General features: G+C 44.1%; 2 protein-coding genes across 9 annotated transcripts in view; both read left to right on the top strand.

Moving 5' to 3' along the window:
* Nucleotides 1–2,412, top strand: part of CREBRF (CREB3 regulatory factor) — a 59,782-nt gene extending 57,370 nt beyond the window's left edge. For all 6 annotated transcript variants that reach the window (XM_008509894.2, XM_008509903.2, XM_070569036.1 and 3 more), the window contains one exon: nucleotides 1,293–2,412. In XM_008509894.2, coding sequence (XP_008508116.1) covers nucleotides 1,293–1,408 — 116 coding nt within the window. In that variant the 3' untranslated portion in view covers nucleotides 1,409–2,412. The remainder of the gene's footprint in view (nucleotides 1–1,292) is intronic.
* An 8,884-nt stretch (nucleotides 2,413–11,296) lies between these two features.
* On the top strand, nucleotides 11,297–25,932 carry BNIP1 (BCL2 interacting protein 1). Of its 3 annotated transcripts, XM_008509920.2 has the most exons (8): nucleotides 11,310–11,570; nucleotides 13,837–13,929; nucleotides 14,100–14,107; nucleotides 14,272–14,386; nucleotides 17,102–17,193; nucleotides 19,455–19,556; nucleotides 20,642–20,760; nucleotides 24,095–25,932. In XM_008509920.2, exons 1-8 carry the CDS (start codon nucleotides 11,487–11,489, stop codon nucleotides 24,289–24,291), a joined length of 810 nt encoding a protein of 269 aa, XP_008508142.2. In that variant the 5' UTR covers nucleotides 11,310–11,486; the 3' UTR covers nucleotides 24,292–25,932. The 3 variants fall into 3 exon arrangements, with proteins under 3 accessions (XP_008508136.2, XP_008508142.2, XP_070425138.1); XM_008509914.2 differs by lacking the exons at nucleotides 14,100–14,107; nucleotides 14,272–14,386 and having other exon boundaries at nucleotides 11,297–11,570; XM_070569037.1 differs by lacking the exons at nucleotides 14,100–14,107; nucleotides 14,272–14,386 and having other exon boundaries at nucleotides 17,084–17,193.
* Nucleotides 25,933–26,167: the final 235 nt, after the last annotated feature.

Genomic DNA, 26,167 nt, shown 5'->3' with positions numbered 1-26,167 from the left:
GATTTTTATATGTAACATATAGTTGGGTTTTCTTTGTTAGTCTGAGAGTTTTTCTTTCATAGATGAGTTTAGCTCATTTTTATTTATTGAGAGATGTTTGATTTTAGTTCTGTCATCAAAAGATTTGTTAGGGTTAGTTCATATGGCTTTTTTGCCTTTTTATATTGACATTGATATAACAGCTATATGGAGTCCATATTTAAATTTCCCTGGTTATCTCAGTTATGTTCTTTATAGACTTTTTGTTTGTTTTTGATCAATAAAGGATCATGTATTGCATTTAGTTATGTCTTTTTGTCTCCTTTAATCCAGATCAGTCTCTCAGCCTTTTTTTTTCCATGGAAAATCCAGGCAGTTGATCTTGTAAAATATCCCACCATCTGAATTTGTCTGTTTCCTCATTGGATGCAGTTAAATTTCCTTGGGAAGAATACATCATAGGCAGTGTATCCTTCTCATTCTGTCAGTCAAGAGGCACATATATCAGTTTGTCCTATTATGGGGTATGCTAAATTTGATCACATTTTTAAGGTAGTGTCAATTCTCTATTTTTTACGGTATCTTTTGTCTTCTTCCTATGAGCAATGGCTATTTTTCTGCTTCCATCACTTTTTAATTATTTGTTATTTTTCTTATTCCTTTAAAAATATACCTGTTACTTAATTTATTGATTTTAAGTGTCTTTTGATCTCAGCTAGAAAATGAGGAAGACAAAAAAAATCAACGTATTTCCTCTGTCTCCCACCTTTTCTCCCTCTTCTCTTTCAATTTTGCTTATTCATTCACTTTTCTTTAAAATGAAGAAAAAGGAACATAAATTTTATACAGTAATTATAAAAGTGACTGAAAATATTCTTCAGAGCTATATTGTCAGTCACGTGGTGAAGCCCACACATGCGATGTAGTGAGGTTGGAGCAGTTGGAAGAGACTGGCCGAGAGAACGGGGAAACCTGTCCCGTGGGCGTAGGGGACAGTGCATGTCGGCACGCACAGGCTTTGGGTTCGGACTATTAATTGGACCGTTATTACTTGTCCTTTCCCCCTCTTTAAAATGTTAATTAACCCTTCTTCATGATTATTCTTGGTTTGACCCTTCTAATCTTAAAATCATAGGCTCTAATGTGGTGGGTGGAACTATTTTCTGGGCTGCAGTCGCAAGCAGCAGAGCACTCATCTGGGAGCAGTATCAAGCTGAGGGCCACCCCTGGCCCCCAGACTTTCTTATTCCTCATTTTCCATCCATGCCCGCTCCATTTCTGTGTCTAAGTGTGCCTTTTATTCTTTTCCTCAGGTCTCCCAGTTGCTGGACAAACCTCAGAATTTGTTAACCAAGTGTTAGAGAAGACTGCAGAAGGCAATCCCACTGGAGGCCTTGTAGGACTAAGGATACCAACATCAAAAGTGTAATCAGTTTCATTGGACCACTGGTCAGAAACGTCTGTGTTTGTCACGTTATTCATTGTAAATTTTCATTCTGTTTTGCATGTCAGTTTAGCATTATGTAAACATTTACAATTAGGTTACATTGTTTTAAGAACTAAGTAGCATAAGTGAAGCATGATCCAAAATACTTGATTATTGCATTTTCAGAGCATAAACCACGGTTAAAACTGCTGCTGGCATCAGAATTGAAACTTAAAAATTTAAGTAAATGTTTAGATACAGATTGCAAAAATCTGTTACAGCAAAACATTTTGGAGGAGTGAATATATTAGTAAATGCCAAATATTGTGGCAGGTTTATGCTCTGAACCACATAAAAAAATTGAGGAAGCATTTTTTTAAACAGTCAGTTTAGATTGTTTTTAGAATTATTGCTTTTTGTTCTAATTTTCCACAACCATTAATCTCACTTGTACATGGCACAACCCAGCACTCATGCCCATGTGCCATATTAGATGTTCATTTTCCGAGCTCAATATGGTATATATAAATATATATATAAATATATATATAATGTCTGTGCAAGTAAGAAAAAAAAGCATATTCTTTGTGCCTTGTATTTTGGGGAAACTATAAAACTGGTAATATTTTGTATGATGAAAACCCTAATGAGGAAAAACAAGATATATAGATGGAAAAATTATGGGGTTTAAATGTTTTTTTGTTCCAACTCTTTTTCAAGTTTTTTGAATGTATATAGGACTATGTTGAAATGTAGATATATGCCACAGAGTCTGTGTATTGTATAAAAAACAAAACAAAAACACAAAAAAAAGATGGCTCTAGAAAACTCATATTTCGGTACTTGACCGGAAGAAGACAAATACTTGCACATTATTGCGATTGTTTTATTTTTTGTACCAAAGACAAATGCAACTGATATGGCGAACTGCCAGTCTAAGTAAAGTTTTGCACAGCTTACATGATACTGTATGAATGTATGAAAAAAAGGAGAAAAAAAAAGAAAAATGAAAAGGTCAGGGTTAGGGATCTTACTGAACTGTGAATTTTATTTCTGTTTGGGTCCAATTATCTACAGAAGGAGCATCCACACATACAAATATTATTTTGCTGTTCCTCTAGTTCGCTTCCATAGTAGATAAGTTGGTGGCCATTTAGGTGTCTGTAAGTCTTTTTATTTCTGCACTTATTGTAGGAAATTTTAATATATTTCATTTTAGTAAGCTATTGGTAAAATAGTTTTTGACCTTGAAAATTAAAAAGTTTATTTAGCTTATTGTAGTATACTTCCACCAAACAACCAAAATACAGATTATTTTTATTGTATTATGTATATATATATATGTAAAGAAAGAAAAAAGCTAAAAATATCTAATTCTTTAGTTGCCACTTTTCCAATTGATCTATTATTGTGCATGTAATATTTTCAAAGATCAACACAAGCTTAAAACAAAAACAAAAAAATTTATAGATTTTTATATTTTTGTACAGGTATTTTCAAACTAGCTTCTTCAAACTTACATGTGACTTCTTCTATAGTTTCTAGAACTGAGAAATATTAACACGTTTAGTTTTTAGGTGCTCTTTTTTGCTCACATAAAACAGCTTCACTAGTCAGTGTTTCAACTATGTTAAAGCTTTACCTCTTGATGAGAAATTTCTTGTGTCAAGGCAGCATTATAAACCTTCCCCACATATCTTTCCATCCTGTCTCTCTTACTGTTTTATTCTCAGATCTTGTGTTTTGAACTCGGAAAACTGGTGGCTTAAAAACTATACTTAAAAAAAAGAATCTTATCTAGCCAGAAAAAAAAAACCAAAAATTTCAGACCTAGCTGCTGGGAAAGTATCTATTTCTCCAAACGATTTCTCCTTTACCCCTTGGAGAATTTATTCTTTAATTCTATTTTGTTTATATAGTGTGTTTCCTTTTCTTTTACTTTCTCCTTATCCCCCCTCTTTGTAAGCGATAGCACCTGAAGCTATAGCTTATAAAGGGTTGATTCTAAAACACATAGTAACAACTGAACAATGCGCTTACATGCTTCTTTGACATCATGAAAAAGAAACTCTGAGAAAGATTGTCTTAACACCTTAGCTGAACTGTGATGCATGAGATTTTCCTGAGCGTCTGATGGAAACGTACCTGGTTAGTGCATTCACGCTAAACAGATGATAAGCTCAGATCTAATGGTTTCAGAGACTGTAAGTTCATTGTTTAAAGCTTTTCCTTTTTAGGCAGGAGAAGGCAAAGCACAGGTTCGTAACTTGGGAGTATATGAAGTTCTGACAGCGCATGTCTGGTAAATGGAAACGTGTTCCAAAACATGGCAGTTTTGCAATCAGGTGAAAATCACTTCATGATAGAGATTCAGCTGATGAGGTTTATAAAATTGCCCCTTTCTAGCTGCTCTGTTAGGAATTCTGGTTTTTGATACCTTTTTCTTGTCTGCAAACCAGAATTTGATTTTTTGGTCTTGCATTTCAAAAAAAGACTTTGAATCTGTTTAGTAGATTCCATATCCTTGCATTTCAGTGTTTTATATGTACTACTTAAGTTAAATAGTTAAAAGCTTTTAAATAGTTGAGCTTTTTAATGTTGACACTTTATTTTGTACCTATTTATATATGTATGTATATCTTAGAAAAGCACTTTGTTAAAAAAATTGCATTTTATATGATTCCTGCCATTTGCTGCTAAATCTGGGCTGGTCAGAATGCTGCAGCGACACTTGATCTAAACAAAACCTGGCGGTAAAATGTAGAGTGAAGGGTAAATCCTCTTGCTGTTTTAACTTTATCGTAAAGATGACATAGGCAAGCTGTGCAGCTTTACATTTTAACCAGGGGACTCTGTGGCATTTAAAACCGTCTAGAAATGGTTGTACTTTAATGCCAGTAATAATCTGCTTCCTCTATTGTCATTAAAATATATACGTTTAGTGTATCACACAACAAATCTTATAAGGGTAACATAAAAACCCCAACAATTGTACATGTTCTGTTCTTGAAAATTGTGGCATGTATTTTTGGGTGAAGATCATTAGAGAAGAGCTCTCTAAAGGTTTTCTGTGTTCATACATGGTATACAGATAGCTCATAATGAAGTCCAGAATCTTACTTTAAGTGAAGGCATTGTGAATTCACCTCAAATAAACCCATTGTTCCAAAAGCAATTATAAACTTTGACTCTAGTACTACTATGATTTTAAAGAAACAACAAAAAACGTTCTTCCTCATTTCAGATACACTGGATTCTTTATAGAGTTTGTCTCCATATGAAAGCATGCTGTCCAGTTGTGCTTGTTAAGATCTTGTCTGAGTTTGAATTGGGTGCCACACTTTTTCAGTCAATATGATTGCTTGTTCTACTGTACCATGTATGATTCTTGTCCTTTCCTAGATCCTTCATGACAGATTATGATGTGGCTTTATATTGTGCCTTACTTGTACATTTAAACAAAACGTCTTCATTCCCTTCCACTTCCTAAATCTTTCACTTTGACCTTTTTGGTAAGAGAATCAGAGCTATTATAAAAACATCATGAAGGATTTCAGATGGTATGGTTTCAAATTCCCTCTCTTTATAGTTATTTTATATTTGTGTGAAAGACCAGTTTTGAGTGGTCTTTGAATATGAGGGGGAAAGATTAGCGGTAATTTCACTACATCCCTTTTTCCTGACTTTCATGAATTTGTCATACATCTTCTCTCTGATGCTTGACTTTATTTGCTCCTTAGCAATAGTCTGCATTTAAAGAAAGGTGTGTTCAGTTCATCAGCTTGAAATTGACTATTTCATTTTTCCAGAATTTTTTAGGAGAAGAGTACCCGTTTTGTTTGTTTTATAAAACAGATGACAAGTCTCTTTAAAAGAAACAGAAGTACAGTACTTTTGAAATACAATGCTGTTAGTTTGGATTTCTTTTTTTATATATAATATTCATACAATTATCTGATGTTTGCCTTCATTAATAAAGCTGTTAGTTTATTCACCAAAATGTCAAGAATGGATGTGCTTTTCTTTATTCCATACATTTAAAAATATTTTAGCTGCTAAGATTTAGTTAACTTTCTAAGAAACGAATTCAAGTTGCCTTCAGCAGGAATTGAAAGCTTTCGTTCCCTTTCTTTATATAGTCTTCCGAAAATTCTGTTCAAGTGTTTTCTAGTTAATTATGTAACAGAATGTTAGCATCTCTCCAAATCTTGAAACTTGAATTTTGAGAGTGCATTGAATTATGCTTTCAGTGTTAAAGTAAAGGTTTCAATTATCCTTCTAGTGAAGTCTATTGTGGAATACCATTTCCCATGGAACTGAGGCCATTTCCACAACTTTGCACAGAATTGCAGTCTTGTTCTTCCCTGGATCATGACAAATAAGTCTCACACAGTGCCGTAATACTTGTGGATTCTTTTGTAATCTTTGTAATCTTAATAAGGGCATTATGAGAAGATGACTCCATGTTTTTTTAATATTTCAAACACATTGGGATGTAACAATGAATGTCAACTGTAGGAATGGTTGTTTCGTTTTAAGGAATAAGCATGTTGGGGAAAGATGACGAAAACGTACTACTGAAAGTTTTACACTTCCACAGGCAGGTGGGATTATGTGTTGAAGCATAATCCTCGTGCTTAGTAAACTGACTGAAATTGTAGAAATTACACCTAGGAACTGAATTATGCCAAATTGCCATTTTTGTTTAGAAAAGAGAGGTTTGGGGGTAGTAATGAGGGAATAGAACCTTAAAACTACTTCCAAATAGTATTTTAGAATTGAAGACTTGGTGGCTAATGAAGACATCACAGTTGGGTATTTCAGTGTGCCAAGTTTGGGTGAACTAGGTATGCCTTTTCATAATAATGTAAACACAATGGTGTAGTTAATTAAATTCTGGGTGGATGGGAGCGGGACTGATTACTGTGTCTTGCTCTTCGCCCTTTGTTTTTTTCAGAACCAAATAACAGAATTGTGTATGTGTGTACTGTATCTGCCTTTCCACCACATTTTTATGACACTGTATTCCACTGCCTGCTTTTTTGACCTTTGTTCCCTCGGATTTGTCCTATAACTTAGCATCTGTGGTTAACAGTGATCCTAGGGCTGACCGCACATGACAAGTCACAAGAGAAGAGCGGAAGGGCAAGAATTCAAAGCATTTGTTCATACAATGTGGCAGCCTCTTTTGCATAGTCATGTAGGATCCTGTTTGTAATGCTATCATAAATATTCTGTAGTTTTGTTCCCCTCCCACCCCAACTGGAGCTATGAAACTTTTTATTGGATTCAGTCTTGTCTTTTGTCTAGAAAGAATTTTATCTTGTTGACGCATGAGCTGTTTAAAAATTATTCTATTAAATGTTGGTTAATAGTTGTGCAGTTTTTCTTTTCAGAAGAAAAGGCAATTCAAAGGTTGCCTTTGTTTTCTGTCACCTTCCAACCCCTCAGCACTTCTAGTCAGATACAGATTCATCAGTGTATGCAACATCCTTTGTAATTTAAAATAAAAAAAGATGAAAAGAAAAAGTTTGGAATCGTTTGCCTCATGTTTTTGCCCTTCCTTCCTCTGTTGCTTTCGTGTTGCTTACCAAGGTAACCATATGCTCCTCTTCCAGATAACCCACTGCAGAGAACTTCCACTCTAGAGACAGCAGTGAACTGTTGATCCCGCCGCCCGTCTCTTGGTGTAGTGTACACAGAACTACCCGTTATGACACTTTGGGCTGATTTTTGAATACTTTAGTGAAATTTAGCTATTTTGTAGAATTATTTGTCGATAGAAACATTTGCATCATTTATAGTTTAGTTTATACTTATTTCCCCTCTTTGATTCTTTGGGGAAGTAGTTTCTCTGAGAGAAATAAAATGTTTTTAGTCTCTCCTGACTTAAACATTTTTGTGCGTTCGTGTGTTTAATAATTCTAAGTCAGTCTCTGAACATAGAGTCGTAAGTCGGGACCTGAGTGAACAGTGCTGTAGCAGTGTGTTCCTTCAGCCAGCAGACGTTTGTTCAGCACATACTCCGTCTAGACTTGTGCTAGGTACTGGGCCATAAGAGATTAAGGAGACCTCCTGTTTGCTGAGGGAGGTGGCACGTGAACAGGATTGCAGAACAACACAAGAGCTGTTACATGTGCAAAGAGCTCTAGGTATGTTGTTGCTGAGGTGTTTGCAAGGACCCAGGTACCACATCCAGTGGGGTATGTTAGAGAAGAATTGACAGGCTTGTGTTGGCGACTTCCTGGGACCTTGATGAAGCCCTTTTTGCTTCATGTGAGTGACCTGGGGCCATCAGGAAGCAAAGTGCACATGGCCTCTCTTGGGCTGGTTCTGCTTCAGGACCTGCCCTCTCAAGGCCATTCCTTACAGGCGCCTCTGTCATGGTCGGAATTTTAAGGAGCTGGACAAACCGGGTCAGTATAGTCCTTAGGAAACTAAACCCGTGTGTAGCCCCCAGTTATACCGGTCATCCAGTTGGCCCTCCTCACCGACAGCCATTTCAGAACCAGGAGAGCTCTTGAGCCCGAAAGAAAGACGATAGTTGGGAAATACTTTAATATCCCAGCTGAAAGGTTCAGGATAGGAAGAGGGTGTTGGAAAGTCTAGAAGGCCAGGGTGGCATTCATTAAGCCCCTGCTAAGTGGTCTCCCATCAGAGAACTCAGCCGCTGCTCTGAATGGCGTGGTGAGGTAGGCAGTCGTGTCTGCTTTACAGAAGAGTCGGACTAGACACACGTGAGGGGCCTCACCCCAGACCCAGCTTATAAGATAGAGAACTCTAATTCAAACTCCAGTCTGCTTGCTGCACGCACAGACAATTCAATTCATCTCTGAGGGGCCAGGCCAAGTCACAGCAAATTGGATGGATGTCAGTGTAGGAGGAAGACAATGGGCTTAGAATCTGAAAATCAGAAAGAACCAAAGCTAAAACCTAGCAGATGCAGTAACCAAAAGCTGGTCTCAGGATCAGTGGGAAAGATGATGGGAGCAAAATAGCGTCGGCCGGAGTCAGTAATTGGGGGTGTGGGTCACCAAATTGCATATCTATCCCTCAAAGATGGCCTCTAGCTTAAGGGCTTAGAATTGGGGCTGTTAAAGGAGAGTGTGTTGGAATGTGGAGAAAAAAGGAGCCATCTTTTCTTTAATTGCTGCCTAGAGAGGCAGCTGGGGACTGTTGATTGCACAGGAGTTTTCAGCAAGAAGCCTGATGGGAAGGGGCCCAAGGTCATGTGGGCAGATCTGCTGCTTGCAGACTTTGGGCTTCCTCACGGTCCTAAATAGGGAGCTTCTATTTGAGGATCCAGAACAGTTGAGTGACCTGAAAAATGTCAAACTCAGTTTCTTTAAAAGGTTTTAATCTTAAAACATTGCCAAGAATGAACTTAGAAAATGCACAAGGTCTAGATAAAGAATACTTTAAAATACTAGGAAGGACACAGAAGATTTGAACAAATGGAAAGACAGACCAAGTTCTTGAACAGGAGCAGTCAGTAACATAAAGCTGTCACTCCTCCTAAGTTAAATAAAAAATTTAGTGCCATCTCAAAACATACCAAAAAACCCCAAAAAACTAAGGTTTACATGGGGAAAAAAATAATACCTGGAAGATGCTGGGGATTAAAAAATAAAAGAGCTATTCAATCCTAACATATTAAAACACAAACTATAATAATTAAAACTCATTTTGGTGCATGAATGAAGAGACAGGCCAACAGAATCGGAAGTCTAGAAATAGATTCTAACCAAAGAATTCAGTATGGTAAAAATGACATCCAGAATCAGTGAGAAAAAGGTGAATTCTTCAGAAAATAGTGTTGGAACAATTGGGTAACCCTCTGAAAAAGGTAAAGTTGGCTCTATACCTCATACCATAAGCCAACATATATTTCAAAATGGGTAAAGATCGAAATGCTAAAAAAAAAACAACTGTAAAAACAGTTTCCTAGATGGAAATGTGGGCAATTCCTTTAAACCCCTACAGTGGGAGGAAAGCCTTTCTAACTTGGATCTCAAATCCAGGAGTCATAAATGAAGATTGATAAATTTTATGTGAAACAAAACAAAAAATTTAAAATAAAACTTCTTTAAGGCCAAAGAACACCATAAGCCAAGACACAAGTCTGTAGACAAGGAAAAAGCTCATCTCTAAGGGCTATTCCTCCTAATATCTAAAGAGCTCTTGGAAACTGATATGAAAAAGACCAAGAACCCAATAGAGAAATGAGCCGACAGAGTAAATACAAATAGCTCTCAACCTCATTCATGATAAGAGAAATGCAAACTCATAGATGGCATTTTTCACTTAATCAGACTGGCAAAAATCCCAGTGTTTAACACACCGTGGTGAGGGGGTGGGGAAGCAGCATTTATACCACATTGCTGGTGGGAGTGTAAACGGATAGAAGCTCTATGAAGAGCAATTTGGTAACGTGTATCAGAACTTTAAGATGCACATATCCTTTGACATAGCACTTCCACTGGCGCTGGGCAAGCCATTAGCTTCTCTGTGCCTGTTACCTTGTGTAAAACGTGGTTACTCCTACCTCACAGGGTTGTTGTGAGAGTTAGATGATGCGCATGGAGCACTTAGTGCAAAGTGCCTGGCACATAAGAAGTGTTCCAAAAATGCCAATTAGTAAGCATTTTCTTACTGCATGCCACATTACTACATTGTTCTCGGTGCTTTTCATGTGTTACTTCATTTAACCGTCCCGCCAACCCTGTGACTACCACCAGTTAGCCTCTCAGGACACTGAGGCACAGAGACGTGAAGTGGGTTGTGGTCAGGATTCAACCCAGGGCAGACGCCCTAGGCTGCGATATGCCGCCTCTCTATTAGGTGGGGTGGGGTGACAGCACCTTCAGGGCGGGAGTGCGGGGTGCTGGAGGAACACAGATGGGCAAGCGCACAGCACAGCCCCGCTGGTACACTACCCAAGGGCCGTACTTGGCTGTTGAGGGAAGATGTGGCTTTCAGGTAGGGAACTGCCACTTTGAAGTTGGGTAACCTTGGGGCAGGGATGTTTGGTTTGGTTTGGTTTTGATCTACTCTTAGTCCATTCGCCGTCTGTAAAACTGGGGTGTTACTTATTTCAGGGGCGGTTGTGAGGTTTAATAGAAATACACAGCTAGGCACTCAGGACCTCACAATCTATGCTTGCTTAAGTGAAGTGAACAAGAGTGAACGGGGCTGGGGGCAAGTGGGGAAAAGCATTCAAGAAGAGGGAACAGCAGCTTCCACAGCTACAGATCCAAAAAGAGCTTGAAGAATCCAGGAGGGAGGTGGGGCTGGGCAGGGTGGCTGATGGCCTTGAGGACCAGCTAAGAAACTTGGACTATTTAATAATAAAATAAAATGAAAGAGCCTCCATTTGTTGAGGGTCTGCTCCTAATTATTTCCATCAAAACTACATTAATCCATCAAAACAAAACATCAAAACAAAAAAATCGGCGAGGTAGATTTCACAAATCTAACTGTACACATAAAGGGAACCCCCAGAAGCCAAAGAAGGGGTGCAAGCTGGGAGGTGACTTGATCAGGTATGCATTTTAGAAAGATCCGTGGGACCATGTGCTGGTCTGGTCTCACGGGGGGGGGGGGGGGGGTGGAGAAGGGTCCCATACATTAAAAAAAAGTCCTAACACGTTTACCATTTTCTCTTTTACTCCACAATTTCTATTCGCTGTAGAAGATATGAAAAATACAAGAAAGTTTAAAGAAATATAAAAAATTGTTAATTCCACCTTCCAGAAACATCCCAATTGATACTTTTCTTCCAGCCTTGTTTTTTTCCCCTCTGTGTAAAAAATATGTAGCCCTTAGAATGGCTGATAGGCGGAGGATGGGGAGGGGCCCCTGTCAAAACGCTCTAGGTCCTCCCTTTCCTCTTCCTCTCGGTTTCATCAGGACCGGCCGGGAGGCGAGGCCGGGCCGCCCGCGCGTCGGGAGGATAGCGGGCCTGGGCGCCGCCTGCTCGTTCGCCCCCGGCCGGGCTCTAGGGGGCGCTGCCGTGAGGCCGGCGGCGCGAGAACGCGCTTGCATTTGGGCACCGCCGCGGCCCGTAGCCGGCGTCTCCAACATGGCGGCTCCCCAAGATGTCCACGTCCGGATCTGTAACCAAGAGATCGTCAAATTCGACCTGGAGGTGAAGGCGCTTATCCAGGTACTCACTCCCGGGACCCTGCCGGGCTCCAGGCGCCCTCAGCCCAAGCTCCGCCGGCTTCCTGGGAGCTCGGCGGTCTCACTCCCGAGCTTTCCCCATTGGTCAAGTCTCCGAGGTCGCCCCCCGCCATGGCCGGCTACCCCCTTGCTGTCCCGCTTGGGTCCCGTTGATCGTTGGCCTTGATTCTCCATCCAGGTGTTCGGCTCGCCCTCTTCCGGGACAGCCCCGTGTCCCCGCCCCTGACCAGGCTTCCGCTCTGCGGTCCAGTTTGGAGCCCCTGGGAACACACCTGTCACCCTGCTCGGCCCCGCCTTCTGACGCCGCCTCCCCGGCGCCTCGTGGCGCCCTGGAGGCCGTTCGCCCCGCCCCCGCTGGCCCACTCGGCTGGGTCCCGGGCTCCCGGGGCGTGTCCCCAAGGCCACCTGGCAGTGGAGGCACCGTGGGAATGAACGTAACCCGGGCCGTAGTTGTGACTTTGTAAATGTGGAAATCGGGTAAAGTGCCAAGGCCTGCATCAGAAGGCAGATAGTGAAAGTCAGCCTGGAGAAGGGCCTTAGGGAGTCGCTGTGCTCCTGCATTTACAGATCGGGGGATCGAGGTGCAATGCCTAGGCCGTTTTAGGTAGAAGGCAGTAGGGCGATGAGCCGATTGGCGTAGGCAAGACGTAGGAATGTAGAAATGGTTCCTTGAGTTTAGCTAAAAGCAACCAAGAGACCGAAACCGTGGTTTAAGGAAAGTCGTTTCCATTTCCAACAAATGTTACAAAACATTAGATGTAGACCAGAGTTTGCAGCCAACTGTGGCAAAAAGTGAAGAAAAGTAGGACTTCTCAGGGAAACCAGTTGCTAAAGAAGCCAAAGCAGCCGTTCATCCTCGGGTGCAAGGAAGGGTGTTTAGTGAGTAAGCCGCTTGATGCAGACATTTCCACTTCTTGAACTTCACGGCTCCCATGTATAAACTACAAAACTGCTGGGCCAATTCTAGAAAAATAAACTTGGGATTCGTGCTAATGAAATCGCCTTTTGCACATAATCCAAATTGCTTAAGCCCCGTTTTGTACTCTCTAGCATTTGGGTTCTCGTGATTGCTATGACAAAGATTGATCATAGCTAGATTATTGCACTCTTACTTTGTACCAGTTCCTCTGCTAGGCAGGTCACACACGTCCATGGTGTGTGAGGTAGGTGATGTTGTGATGAGGAAACTGAGGCACAGAGAACCCAAGTGACTTTTTCAAGGTTTCACAACTAATAAATTGCTTCAGCCAGGATTTGAATCCACATCACCTGGCTCCAGAGTCTGCTCTAAAACCTGACCTTGGTAATTCTGAATGTCCAGAAACAAATTCTAAATCTGCCCTTGAACATGTCTAGAAACGCTGTGATTTATAACAGATGGTTTGGAAAATCAGATAAGATGTTAATTTTGTCATGTGATGCCAGGAATTTCACATCCTGGTTTTCAAGTTGGAAAGATCTAAAGTTATAATATCACCTTTGGATGTCCATTCTTGTGGAACATACAGGCGGCTTTAAGCCTTTCATACTGGCCAGGTGGCATTTTGTTAAACTTTAGGAACTCATGAGTCAAGACAGAATTGTGTTTCTTTCTTCTTCTCTTTTTTTTTTTTTTTTTTTTTGAGGTAAAATTGGTCTATAACGTTATAAGAGTTTCAGGTGCACAACATTATAATTTGACATCTGCGTACACTACAGCGTGGCCACCACCATAAGTCTAGTCAACATCTCTCACCATACAGGTGACCCCCTTCACCCACTGCGCCCACTCCCCAGCCCCCTTCCCCCTGGTACCACCAATCTGTTCTCTGTATCTATGAGTTTGTTTTTGTTTTGTTTGTTCGTTTGTTTTATTTTTTAGATTCCATGTATAAGTGAAACCCTTCGGTATTTGTCTTTCTCATCTGGCTTATTTCACTTAGCATAATACCCTCAAGGTCCATCTGTGTTGTTGCAAATGGCGAATTTTCCTCCTTTTGTATGGCTGAGTAGTATTCCTTTGTATATAGAGTTGTGTTTCTTTTTATGCTTTTCTATTACCTGCTCAAAATTAATCTAAAGATGGATGAGGAAAATGAAAATGATAATGCTTTTGCTTGTGTTGCAGAGTAAAGAGCAAAGATCAGGATGAATTACAGTCAGTAGGCCCGCTTTAGGTGTGGTCTGAGCCAAGTCTCTCACTGTACAGATAGTGTCATTTCGTTTCATTGCCTCGAGAAGGGCCCCCTCATCTCTTTGCTGTCTTCTAGGATATTCGAGACTGTTCAGGACCATTGAGTGCACTTACTGAACTGAATAGTAAAGTGAAAGAGAAGTTTCAGCAGTTGCGGCACAGAATACAGGTGAGTGGCTGCAGAAGGGAGACGCTGAGAACGGGTCACAGTGCACGGGGCTCAGTCCTAGGACAGCTCTGCTGGAACGCCGTCCGGGTGCTTCAGTAAATGTTTAGACAGCAAGTGTAACGGTACTAACCTGGTATCAAGGTAAAAATGAAGAATTTTTATATGCAGAGCCAGTTTTGTTAACAAGTTAACAGCAAGTTAACACTGCCAGCTGGGGTAACCAATGGATGGCAGGGACACTGTTGTCCTTGGAATTTTTCAACTTGAAAACTCTGAAGCCACTTGAACTGCTTTCTCTTCCCTAGCACTCTCTCCCGTCCATTCACTTCAATCCGTCATCAGGGCATTTATTTGGACTGCTTCTATGTTTTTTTGCTTTTTAAAGCTAGTTTATTCCCTAAAAGACTTTTCTTCAACTCACATGGCATCAACTCTCCTTAAGTATAAGTATTTCTTTGTTCTTTCTAAGTATCTGCATGCTCACGTGGTATTTATTTCCTTCACTAATGAAGATGACCTCACCAGGGCATTCACATACTTATTATGTCCCTCCCCCAAAATCAGCTCCTTGAGCACCAGTGTATCCCTGGCACCTAGGAAGGCCCTACTAAGCACATGGTCTGTGAACCAGTAACCCCATCCCAGTTTTAATCTGCATGTCCTAAACGTTTATACCTGGAGATATCTACAAGATTTTTATTTGTTTGATTTTTTTTTCCCAAGGAAGATTAGCCCTGAGCTAACATCTGTCAATCCTCCTCTTTTTGCTGAGGAAGACTGGTCCTGAGCTAACATCCGTGCCCATCTTCCTCCACTTTATATGTGGGACGCCTACCACAGCATGGCTTGCCACGCAGTGCCATGTCCGCACCCAGGATCCGAACCAGCAAACCCCGGGCCACCGAAGCGGAACGTGTGCACTTAACTGATGCACCACCGGGTGGGCACTTGATTTTTTTTTTTTTTGAGGAAGATTAGCCCTGAGCTAACATCTGCCACCAATCCTCCTCTTTTTGCTGAGGAAGACTGGCCCTGAGCTAACATCCGTGCCCATTTTCCTCTACTTTATTTGTGGGACGCCTGCCACTGCATGACCTGACAAGTGGTGCGTAGGTCCGCACCTGGGATCCAAACTGGCAAACCCCGGGCCACCGAAGCAGAGCATGCGAACTTAACCACTGTGCCACAGGGCTGGCCCCTTGTTTGATATTTTTAGATCTTACATAAATGTCTTCTCTGTATATTTGCAACAAGATTGATGCTAGGAGAATGGGCCTCCTATCCTCAAAATAGAGTGTTGTGTTCACAGTAAGCGTTAGGGTTAACGATGTGTAAATATCTGTCTGCGTGTCTTTGCATATGGTTCTCAAGCTGGAATTTGAGAGCTGCTTTGCCCTTTCTTCTCTTCTGGAACTATCTCTGATTCTCTGTGACAGAACTTCCAGGCAGCCTTTCCTGAGGAAGCCGTGCGTTTCTCCCTGTCTCCTCCCTCCCTCCTTCCTGCACTTCCCTTCTTCCATCTAGTGGTCTGGGGCCTCGTATGTGCCAGGTGCAGGGGGCACTCGTGATGAGCGCTGGGTACAGTCCTGCTCTCGCAGAGTTTACATTCTACTAGGGAATCTAGATTTTAAACCAGGGATTAACTGATTACATCCGCACACCTTTTCCAGTTCACATTCTTTTTTCCCTGCCTCAGCGGTATCTGAGGCCATACTTTGGAAGCCACCTCTGAGCTGTTGAAATGGTGAACAGACACCACAGACCAGCATGTCAAATGAGTATATAAATACATAAATTAGTGTATACATGAGCTGATACATGGATGTTTTAAAACTGGAACTTGTTTTAATTTGTAAACAAAAAAATTTGACTTGAGGGGCTGGCCAGTGGTGTAGTGGTTAAGGTCATGCCCTCTGCTTTGGTGGCCCGGGGTTTGCAGGCCCGGATTCCGGGCGTGGACCTACATACTGCTCGTAAAGCCATCCTGTGGCAGCATCACACATACACAAATAGAGGGAGATTGGCACAGTTGTTAGCTCAGGGACAATCTTCCTCAAGCGAAAAAGACGAAGATTGGCAACAGATGTTAGCTCAGGGCCAATCTTCTTCACCAAAAAAAAGAACAATGACTTGAGCCTTGAGGTGTAATGACATCTTTAATTATAGTCTGCCTGATGGTTCTGTCATCTGAAGTTCCTGGGGCTCAGCCTGCTGGTTGCTATGTCTGCCGCACCTCCCTCCCTGTGGTGGGCCGCGTGTTTCCTGGTGTTTGGTTCTTGCATTGTGGGTGCTCCTCTCCCACAAGCCGTGTCTGTGGACGTTTGTGCAGCCTGGGAGGAAGTCAGGGCTCTCCAGAGGTGTTAGCACTTGCTTCTGCCTGGTCTCCTGGGATTATCATAAGTCTGGGGGCACTTTTTATGTTAATTTCTCCTCATGAGGGTCTCGAGCCACTCAGGGAGGGTGCATTTGAACCCCGAATCAGTGTCAGGATAGCTCCACGGTTATAAATTCTCAGGGGAGGTATTTCATATCCCTCTAGCCACAGCCCACAGCGCAAAAAGACGAGCTTCCATGTTGTCTCTGGCTGGTTGACAGACGGTTTCCTGGGTCACCTTTCCATGGAGGGCGTACGGCTTCCTGCGTCTTGGATCTGTGGTGGTCTCAGTTCCGATTCCCAGCCTCGGGTGGCCAAGGCTTCATTTTTCTGTCCCTCCATGGGCTTTAAACCCCCTGAACTGCTTGTTACCAGGCCCTGAAGAAATAAGTCAGAGAGTGGGAGTGAGCGTTTGGAGACGTGCAGCAGTTTGATATTTCCATGGTGTCTGAGAGCGGGGCCTGGCCCTGGTTAGTAGCTTTTTTCCCTTTCCATTTCAGGTGTGCGCTGGATTCCAGGAGCGCACCTTCCGCCGCAGGACAGCCCCACGTCTCTCACAGGCTGACCGCTCCGCCCTTAATTCCCTTCGCACTTTGGGGCCCTGGGGATTGTCCTTACTTCCTTGCAAACTCAGCTGTGTATTTAAAAGGATGTTTATTCGTTACATGGCATTACTGGGAGTTCTGTTCTAGGCGGGTTTCAAGTGCCGTCGTGTGACCTGGCTAGAAATAGAAGTGCTCTCCGGCTTCTCTATTGGCTTTTAAAATCATTTTAATGTAGAGCTGTTCTCCCCCAAAGGAGCTTGAGCAGTCCGCTAAAGAGCAAGACAGAGAGTCAGAGAAGCAAGTTCTGCTCCAGGAGGTGGAGAATCACAAAAAGCAGATGCTCAGGTAGGTGGGGCCTGGTCTCCTGCCGGCGGCCTCCACAGGGCCACTCGCTCCCTGGGAGGCTTGTGCCTGGGTTTGCCTAACAAACCTGGGTTTAGTGACGTAATTGTGTCATTTATACACACACTGAATGTTCTCTTTAAATCAGTAACTCTCAAAGTGGGGGGCAAGCAAGGGCTACAGGGTAAGTGGAACTGGGCATAGTTTATAAAAGCTTGTTTAATGTTACACTGTATTTCATATTTTTAAAACAAAACCCAAAAATGGTTGCTTTTGTAATACTGGGGTCCTTTTTTCAAAGGAGAATTGATACAAGAAAAATCCACTGAAAGTGAACCTACTTAAGATGGTCCAAATTTAGAAAGTTTTGAATGGGACTTTATCTTTAAAAATGAAACAAAAAAATATAAATAAGCTTATGTTAAATTAAATTGAGGTTATCATTCCAGCTATGTGCTAATCCTTGATTATGTAATTGAAATATGTGCTATTTCTTGGTATTGAATTGGGGGACTCTTCCAACAAAATTGTCTGAGGGCGTGAAACAGTATCTGTCCCTTGAGGTTTAGCTTTTGCACCAAATTCATAAAGAGGGTTATTGTTGCCAAGATATTTGAGGGCTCCATCCACTTGCCCAATCCTCCGGTAGCAAGATCGTTCTCTTTTGAAGACCCCGCTAGCTCATCCTCCTCCCAGCTGTCCTCCTCAGCCTTGTTGATTGGTCTGACTCTGCCGGGCCTCGTTTGTCTATGGCGTTGCTTCTGGTTCTCCAGCAGTATCCTCGCCGACAGCAGCTGTGTTTATAACCCCAACAATCAGGAGGAGATGCACTGACAAAGGCGCGAGCATGGTGGAGGCTAGTGTGAGTGGGGGGTATGTAAGTGGTGACCAGTGTTACAGTGCTTGGCTCAGTGTTGACACTTTGTCTCATGATGGCTCTTGCTTCCCTAGGCCACCAAGAGAACTCAGATTATAAACACTGAGTAAAGAGGACCCCTTGTATAAAGTATAGGAAGTCACACACGCGAACTCAGCTCTGCATGGGTTTGAAGTTGAGAATGGCCATTCCTGATGTGGAGTTGCAGGCTGGAGGAGAGAAAGCAGTGAAGTAATACTTTGGCAATTGTGTGTTGAAGCAGTACCTGTGTCTGCCTGGGTTATCCTGCTTGTTACATTGGACAGTAAATATTTGTTTGCTTGTCTTTCTCCCCAATAAATGTGTGCCCCTTGAGGGCAGGCACTGTTGCTCATTCATCTGCGCATCACGGGGCCCCGCAGAACTCCCTTGCAAACAGTTTGAAAATGTAATTGATTCTTTTTGAATGTTGGGTGTGAAATGGCCTAGCCGACGCAGTTCCGGCATCAGAGCGCTCATCTGAACACTTTAAGTGGAGAGGCGCTTTTAGAAAACCACCCTATCAGTTCACACACTCTGTGTCTGACTTTTTAAGTATTTCAGGGGTCAGCACAATTGATTTGAGCCAGGTGCATAAGAGTTCTAGAGCATGGGCTTGATGCTCTGAGGAGCCCAATTAATTTCTTGATGGTCTGTCCACAGAGGCCTCACTGCTCCCTCCAGGGAGCTGCTCACCAAGTCTGAGCTGTCTCCCACCAGGGAGGTCAGGTAAAGAATGTAAATCATCGTGTCAGATGAGCCCTGCTAACAGTGTTCTCGTGCTGTCCATGACTGGCGTGTGGCGGGTAGAGGACAGCAGCTCTTAAAGAAACACGGAGGAAAACTGTCTTTTTCTGAGTTTTCTGCTCGGTAGAACATGTATTGCTTGCATAGCTATTGGGCCAGAGGCTGCTGTTCTGGGTACTGGAGATAGAGATGAGTAAGGGGTGGTTCTTGAGGAACCAAACCCCCCAGTCCGGGGGACAGAGCAGTAGAGTGTTAGAACTTGACAGAATGGAACCGCATGTGCCCAGCTGCGGGGTTGGGATGTTACCCTGAAGTCTGGAGCCATTGCAGGCTGTAAACAGAGGAGTCCCTTGGCCAGACTGCTCCCTCTGGCTGCCTGCGGGGGGAAGGAGAATGGCCCAGGGGCAGCCTCCAGGGTCCAGGCAGAGGTGTTGGAGCCACCGTGGCAGTTGCTGGGGCAACCAAGAGGAGGAAGCGGCAGAAGGTGGGGATGGACTCAGTGGGCCCCTCCCAGATGCCCTTCTCCGTCCCTCCCCGCCGGAAGGAAGCACTGCTGTGACTTGAACTGACTGACAGCGTGGTAGAGTCAGCAGAGACTCACGCATGATCCTTCTAATTCCAGCAATCAGACCTCCTGGAGGAAAGCTAACCTTACTTGCAAAATTGCCATTGACAATCTAGAGAAAGCAGAACTTCTCCGGGGAGGAGACCTCTTAAGGCAAAGGTATCCATCTTTTTCTCTTTCTGGGCTGTGAGGATAGAATAGATAACAGTTGGCAGGGCGCAAAGCCACATGGGGAACCCCCTCTTGTCTTCAGCATAAAGTTAGTATTTAATTTTATTATGTAAGTAATATTTTTTTGAAGTATGGAAGAAGTATGTGCTTATTTCTAGTAAATTGGTACACTAAAGAAAAATATGAATTACGAGATGAAAATAAGCCATAATCGTGTTACTCATGTTAGCGCCTTTTAAAACATTTTAATATATCACCTCCTCCTGTTATTTTTTCTCCCATATGTTTTACAAAGTCAAAATTGTACCGTATATAAAATTTCATATCCTGTTCTTCTTCATGTAGCGTTACAGCACAAAGACTTGCCTGTTTTTTAAAAACTCTTGAAACAAAATTGCAACAGCGCATACTATTCCTTTGTATTAACTCATCCCCCGTTTGTGTGTGTTTACGTTTCTCGTTTTTCAGTGTTGTTAATAACACACCAAGGCACATCTTAGAACATAGGGCCTTGTCCACATTTTGGATCTTTCCTTTGGAGAGATTACTGGATCAAAAGCGTGAACATTTTCCAGGGCTCCTAATGTGTGTTACCAAATTGCTTTACCTAAAGGAGCGCCAGTTTATGTGCCTACAGGCAGTCTTTAAGAGTGTGGTCTCGGGGCCGGCCCTGTGGCCAAGTGGTTAAATTCACGCGCTCCGCTTCCACGGCCCAGGGTTTCACTGGTTTGGATCGTAGGCGTGGACATGGCACCACTCGTCAGGCCACGCAGAGGCTGCGTCCCACATGCCACAACTAGAAGGATCCACAACTAAAATATGCAACTATGTGCTGGTGAGATTTGTGGAGAAAAAGCAGAAAGAAAAGATTGGCAACAGTTTTTAGCTCAGGTGCCAATCTTAAAAAAAATATATAAAAGTGTGATCTCAGCACACTCTTGTCAGCATTGACTATGGTCATTTAAAACATATGTACTAATGTGATGGATTAAAAAAATGGGATCTCATTTGTGTGTGGGCTTTCTTGTAGCCATGCTTGTATTGACATTCCTCCCCTCACTCCGTGCTTTTAGGAAAACCACCAAAGAGAGCCTGGCGCAGACGTCCAGCGCCATCACAGAGAGCCTCATGGGGATCAGCAGGATGATGTCCCAGCAGGTCCAGCAGAGCGAGGAAGCCATGCAGACGCTAGGTAAAGCCGGGTCTGGAGAAGGACGCTTCTCCCAGAGACTCAGGCTCCAGAGCCCTTGCTCCGGGCCCTCCACCTCTGCCCGCCGACTCGGTCCCCAGCTTACTGACTTGTGTGTATGGCTTCTCACTTCTTTCACAGCGTGGTCTTACCCAGAGTGGGATATGCTGCTCTTATTTCTCTTTGGTTTTTATAGTTGTACTACAGGACCTGCACACGCCCATCAAAATGATTCCCCAGCAGAAGTGCTCCCAGGGGCTGGTGTGAAAAGCAGAGACCCCCAGGCCCTCTCCGGGAGAGTGGGTGCCAGCAGTGCGGGGGAGGGGCCTGGGAGTCTTTTCTCAAGGGCTCTGGGGACGCATGTGGCCGGGCAGGTTTGAGAATCATTGCCCCAAGCGATGTTTAGTGTACTGACTGCCAGCTAGTCTGCTACGACCCCAGCTTACAATCATACTCCCCAACGTTATTTTTACTGTGAGCTCCTTTTAAAGGATATAGTCAGAAGCCAGAGCAGAAGCTGCTGGAGACCATCTGGTTCTCTGCAGCAGTGTTCCATGGTGTCTCCCTTGTAATGCATGAGAGAGTTGGCTCTCTCCAGGGTCCTCGGTATAGGAAATCAGAAGAAGAGCGTTTACTCCTTGAGACACTTTTGAAAGATTTCATACAGAGACGGCAGTAGAGAGCATGGTGCATGAATCCCACGAACCCATCACCCAGCTTCAACAGTTGTCAGCTCAGGGCCAATCTTGTTGCAACTTTATCCTTGCTGTGCCCCCGTCTGGGTTATTTTGAAGGAGATCCCAAACATTGTCTTCAAATACCTCAGTAGGTCTCTCTAGAAGATAAGAGAGTCTTGAAACAAAAACCAAACCAAACAAAACCACAATACCATCATCACCCCTGAAAATCATCTGTAATTTTGAGCCACTATTTTTCAGTGCACTATTCAAACAGGCAGAAGCAAAAGGAAAGCCAGCAGCTTGTCCCCAAGGTCACTGCCTGTGTTGGAAACTTACCTGGGCGTTTAGGCTTAGAGCCCACGGGTCACCTCCCCTACGTGTGCGCTGGGGGTGGGCCCACGCCTCCGGGGAGGCTTCGGAGAACGCGAGAAAGAGACCACCTGGCCTCTGAGTCGAGGGCTCTTCTGCTCCGATGCGGTGACAGGACACCCCACCCCCAGTGCAGAAACACAATGCAGTGAAGTGGTGAGAGGGGTGCGCAGGTGCTGATGGTTTGTCGGGCGTTGAAGGTTGTTCTCGGGGCACGTTTTGTAGGAGAGGTAGCTGTTGAAGAAGGAAGGGGGCGGTTCTCAATCCTTTCCTTATGGCTCCCAAATTCAGCTGGATTTAAAAGCCTAATAGGACCCCCATTTTTTAAAAAGGCTGTTAGGGGTATGATGTCTGGAATTTGCTGTGAAATCGTGGGGCAGGGGCATTGGGTGGGAGTGGCAGAGGGACAGGGTCGCCAGGGAGCCAGTGGGTCTTGGGGATGGGTGACGGGCACACGGCATTTCCTGGTACTACTCTGTCTGCTTTTGTGACGGTTTAGAATTCTCTGTAAGAAAGTTTAAAGAGAAGGCCTGTCAGGTTTTTACTGAACAGGTCCTTCCTTACCTGCGTAGGCTTTTGAAATGGCAGCAGGCACACAGAAAGAGGGCTGAGAGGGATTTTTACCTGTTTGATTTCCCCCAGTCTGCCTTTTTCAGAACACTCCTCTGTTTCCTCTGGTAATTTCTTTTATTTACTTATTAACTTTTAATTTTGTGAAAAGGTAATATAAATTACATGGTTCAGGAAAAAACCTCTAGGCCAGCACTATCCAGTAGAAACATCCTATGAGCCACATATATAACTTAAAATTTTCCTGGTAAGCACGTTAACAAAAGTAAAACGAAACTTAGGAAGTTAATTTTAGTAATATATTTTACTTAACCAATTATATGTAAAATATTACCATTTCAATATGGGATTAATATTAAAAATTATTGAGATATTTTACTTCCCTTTTTTTTTTTTTTTTTTTGGTGAGGAAGATTGTCCTTGAGCTAACATCTCTGCCAATCTTCCTCTATTTTGTGTGTGGGACGCCATAACAGGATGGCTTGATGAGTGATATGTAGGTCCACACCCAGGATCCAAACCCATGAACCCCAGCTGCCGAAGTGGAGCGCACAAACTTAACCGCTATGCCACCTGGCCGGCTCTGTACATTCCTTTCTTTTCAGACTGTCTTTGAAACCCTGCCGGTGTGTTACACTTAGAGACATATCCATTTGGGTTAGCCACATTTTCCATGCTCAGGTGCCACATGTGTCTAATGGCTGCCGTATTGGGCTGCACAGCCCTGGACAGGACAAAAGGGAAACAGAAAGACAGCTCTCTCTCTGACCCCCCGACCACCAGGTCAACTCCCCAGGGGCAACTGCTGTTGCCACTTTCTTTTATATCCTTCTGAGACCCTCCAGCGCGCACAGCACAGGCAGATGAAGAGTGATTTCCCCCCTTGCTTACGTGAGTGGGGATGTGGCTCAAACACTTTCACAGCTTGCCTTGTCCCTTAACACGCATTTCGTTCTGTGGATGTCTGGATGGTGCCCGTTAGGCTTTGTAGGAGAATCTTGCTGGGTAAACATCCCCAAGTTCAGGCCCAGATATCCAGCCTCAGAAGTGAATTTGACACCTGGGCACATCGAGCCTTAGGCGGTATGTGCCTCGTCTTAGGCTTCACACAATGGCTAGCATCCGGTGTCACATCTTTAAGGCTACAGCCAGTGTCCCAGGACAGAAGGGCTGGCACAGGTGAGGGCTTGTGGCAGGGCTCAGCCCGACCTTTCGTGGTCCCACGGAGAGTGGGTCTGACTGTGAGGTGTCCTGGCAGGGTGTGCCTCACAGGTGGAAGTCGTGGTGGCTCCCGTTTCTGCCCCTGTCAGACCTCGCAGTGCGTGTCCACAGCCACCCAGGTTAGTTTTGTGCTCGTGGATGTTCTTAGCAGCACCTGCCTGCTTCAGAAAGCTGAGGTTGGCAGTGAGGAAAGGGACCCTCTTCTGCCCTTCTCCCTGGTGTTGTCCATGTCAGAGGACTCCTAGCGATGGCCCTGTGATGTTGTGTGTGAGCAACCACGTCACTCTGAGCTGGCTGGGACTTCGGGAAGCGCCTTTCCTGTTGCATCCTGGCCCCTTTGCCCCTCTGGACTGTCCGTTCACACTCTGTGCGTCTGGCTCGGAGGAGCTTGCCTTGGAGAGCAGTGTCGTTCCCTGGTGACCCAGCCGGCAGAGCAGAGACTTTGGATTTTGTGCTCTGCCGTCTCTGAGTCAGGCTCCCTCCCTCTTTTCTTTCAGTCAATTCTTCTCGGACTATCCTGGATGCAAATGAAGAATTTAAGTCCATGTCGGGGACCATCCAGTTGGGCCGGAAGCTCATCACAAAATATAATCGCCGAGAACTGACGGACAAGCTTCTCATTTTCCTTGCGCTGGCCCTGTTTCTTGCGACAGTCCTCTATATTGTTAAAAAGCGGCTCTTTCCATTTTTGTAACATCTGAGAGCTGCCACTTTTGCCCTTTAAGCTCCGGTGTCAGGATCCAGCCATGCTCCTGAGCTCTGGCCCAGGCTGCCAAACCCATCCGTGTCCCCCCAGTCAACTCCAGTTGCTCAGCAAGTCGGATGGAAACACAGCTGCCCAGGTTTCTGCAGGAGGCTGGCTTGTAAGGGGCAAGCAGAGCAAGGCGAGGCCTGCCATCAGAATGCCTACAGGGACATGGACTCCAAGAGCCGTCGCACACCAAGGGTGGCTGCCACATGGGGCACCCCGAGGCCAGCCTCCAGCATGTGATGCTCTCTTTCCCACTGTGATTTTGATGCCAGGTCTGGTGGAGGGAAGAGAGAAGGGGGAAGAAAGACGATGAAAACCCACGTCCATTCCTTGAATAAACTTGACTGTGTTTAACAGAGTGACATGCATTTGGTTGTATAAGCTGTCCCCCTGGGAATTTGTGTGCCTCTTTTGTGATGTTCAGATCTGTAGGACGTGAACTTAGATCACTTATTTGTTCATTCAACAAAGAATTATTAAGCAACAGCCACACACAGTGGATTACAGACACTGCTGACCATTACAGATCCCTTGGTAAAGCAGCCATGGTCCCTCCCTCAAGGAGCAAGAAGAACAAGATGCCTCAGACTCTGAGGAAGGAGCATGCAAACAGCCCCTGCTGGAGGTGGCCACCCAACATTTGAAGCGGCTGAGACAGACAGCTTCTCCTCTTGCTATGCACTGTGGCCTGGCCTGGCCTGGGGGTGTGCAGTGTCTCAGGGGCCAGCCCATGCCTTTCTCTTTGAGGTCCAGAACTAAATATAACCAAGGAGAGCAAAGCTAGTGATCAGCTGAGGCCTGTCTGGGCCTGAGTTCTGTTGAGGCCAGGGGGCCAGGGCCTGGGCTAGGCCAGGCTGGAGCTGTTCGTTTCTCCTTGTGCTATAGGCCCGGCTGACCTCGTACATGGAATGCCAGCCTGCCCCGCTATTTATAGCCCCAGAGAGGGAGTGTGGAGGCAGAGGGCAAAGTGGAACAAACATGGACTTTGAAGCTTGGCTCAAAGACTTGGTTTTGAGTCTCAGCTCTATTACTAGTGGACCACATGACCGTGGGCAAGTTACTTTATGTCACTAAGCCTCAGTTTCCCCACCTGTAAAGTGGGAGGTGATAGTCCACGTAGACGCTCGTGGAGTCAATTTGAGAATCAAACAAGAGTATAAAGTAGCAAGTGCATCTTCTGTCTGACTGAGCAATGGGCTTCCCCAGTGTGGCCACCTCCAGGACACTGGCCCCGGGGTTTCCTGCAGCAGACAGCCAGGGGCTTCAGGGGAAGCTGGCCAGGGCGTTGGCAGCTCTGTTTAGATCTGTTTGAGGAGAGGGTGTCAACAGTTAAGGCCGTGGTTACGGAGTGCCAGATTATCATGGGACCAAGTTGTAAGAGAGCGACTGCACACCTCGGACTAACTGGTTTAATGTGTGGGTTCTGAGTTAAAGTGTGTGCACTATATATATCATCCTTAAACAATTTCTGGCCCCAGAAGACTGCACATTGTGCACGCATGTGTCTTATTTATAGTCAAATTAAAGCTGAGAATAAAGCACAGATGGGAAATTCCCACTCGGATTCCAGCTGTAAGTGCAACAGATGGATGTTATCAAGTTCGGATTTTCTTGTCTTAACATTTTTCTTTACTACTTCCCACTAATTGTCAACATCCTCCTCACAATATGGAAACGCGTGGGCTCTGTACTCCCTAAAACTTCTCCCTTTGACACTTCATTCCTCTTTTACTTGCCTCCTCCTGAAAATAGGGTTGAATTTGACCCATTTTGAAATGTCATCAGTAACATTTTATCTTACAACTGCAGTCAGCCACCA

Source organism: Equus przewalskii, chromosome 13 (genome assembly GCF_037783145.1).
Source record: "Equus przewalskii isolate Varuska chromosome 13, EquPr2, whole genome shotgun sequence".
Lineage (NCBI taxonomy): Eukaryota > Metazoa > Chordata > Mammalia > Perissodactyla > Equidae > Equus > Equus przewalskii.
Note: the sequence above shows the minus strand (reverse complement) of the source record. Positions and strands in the feature narration are given on the sequence as shown.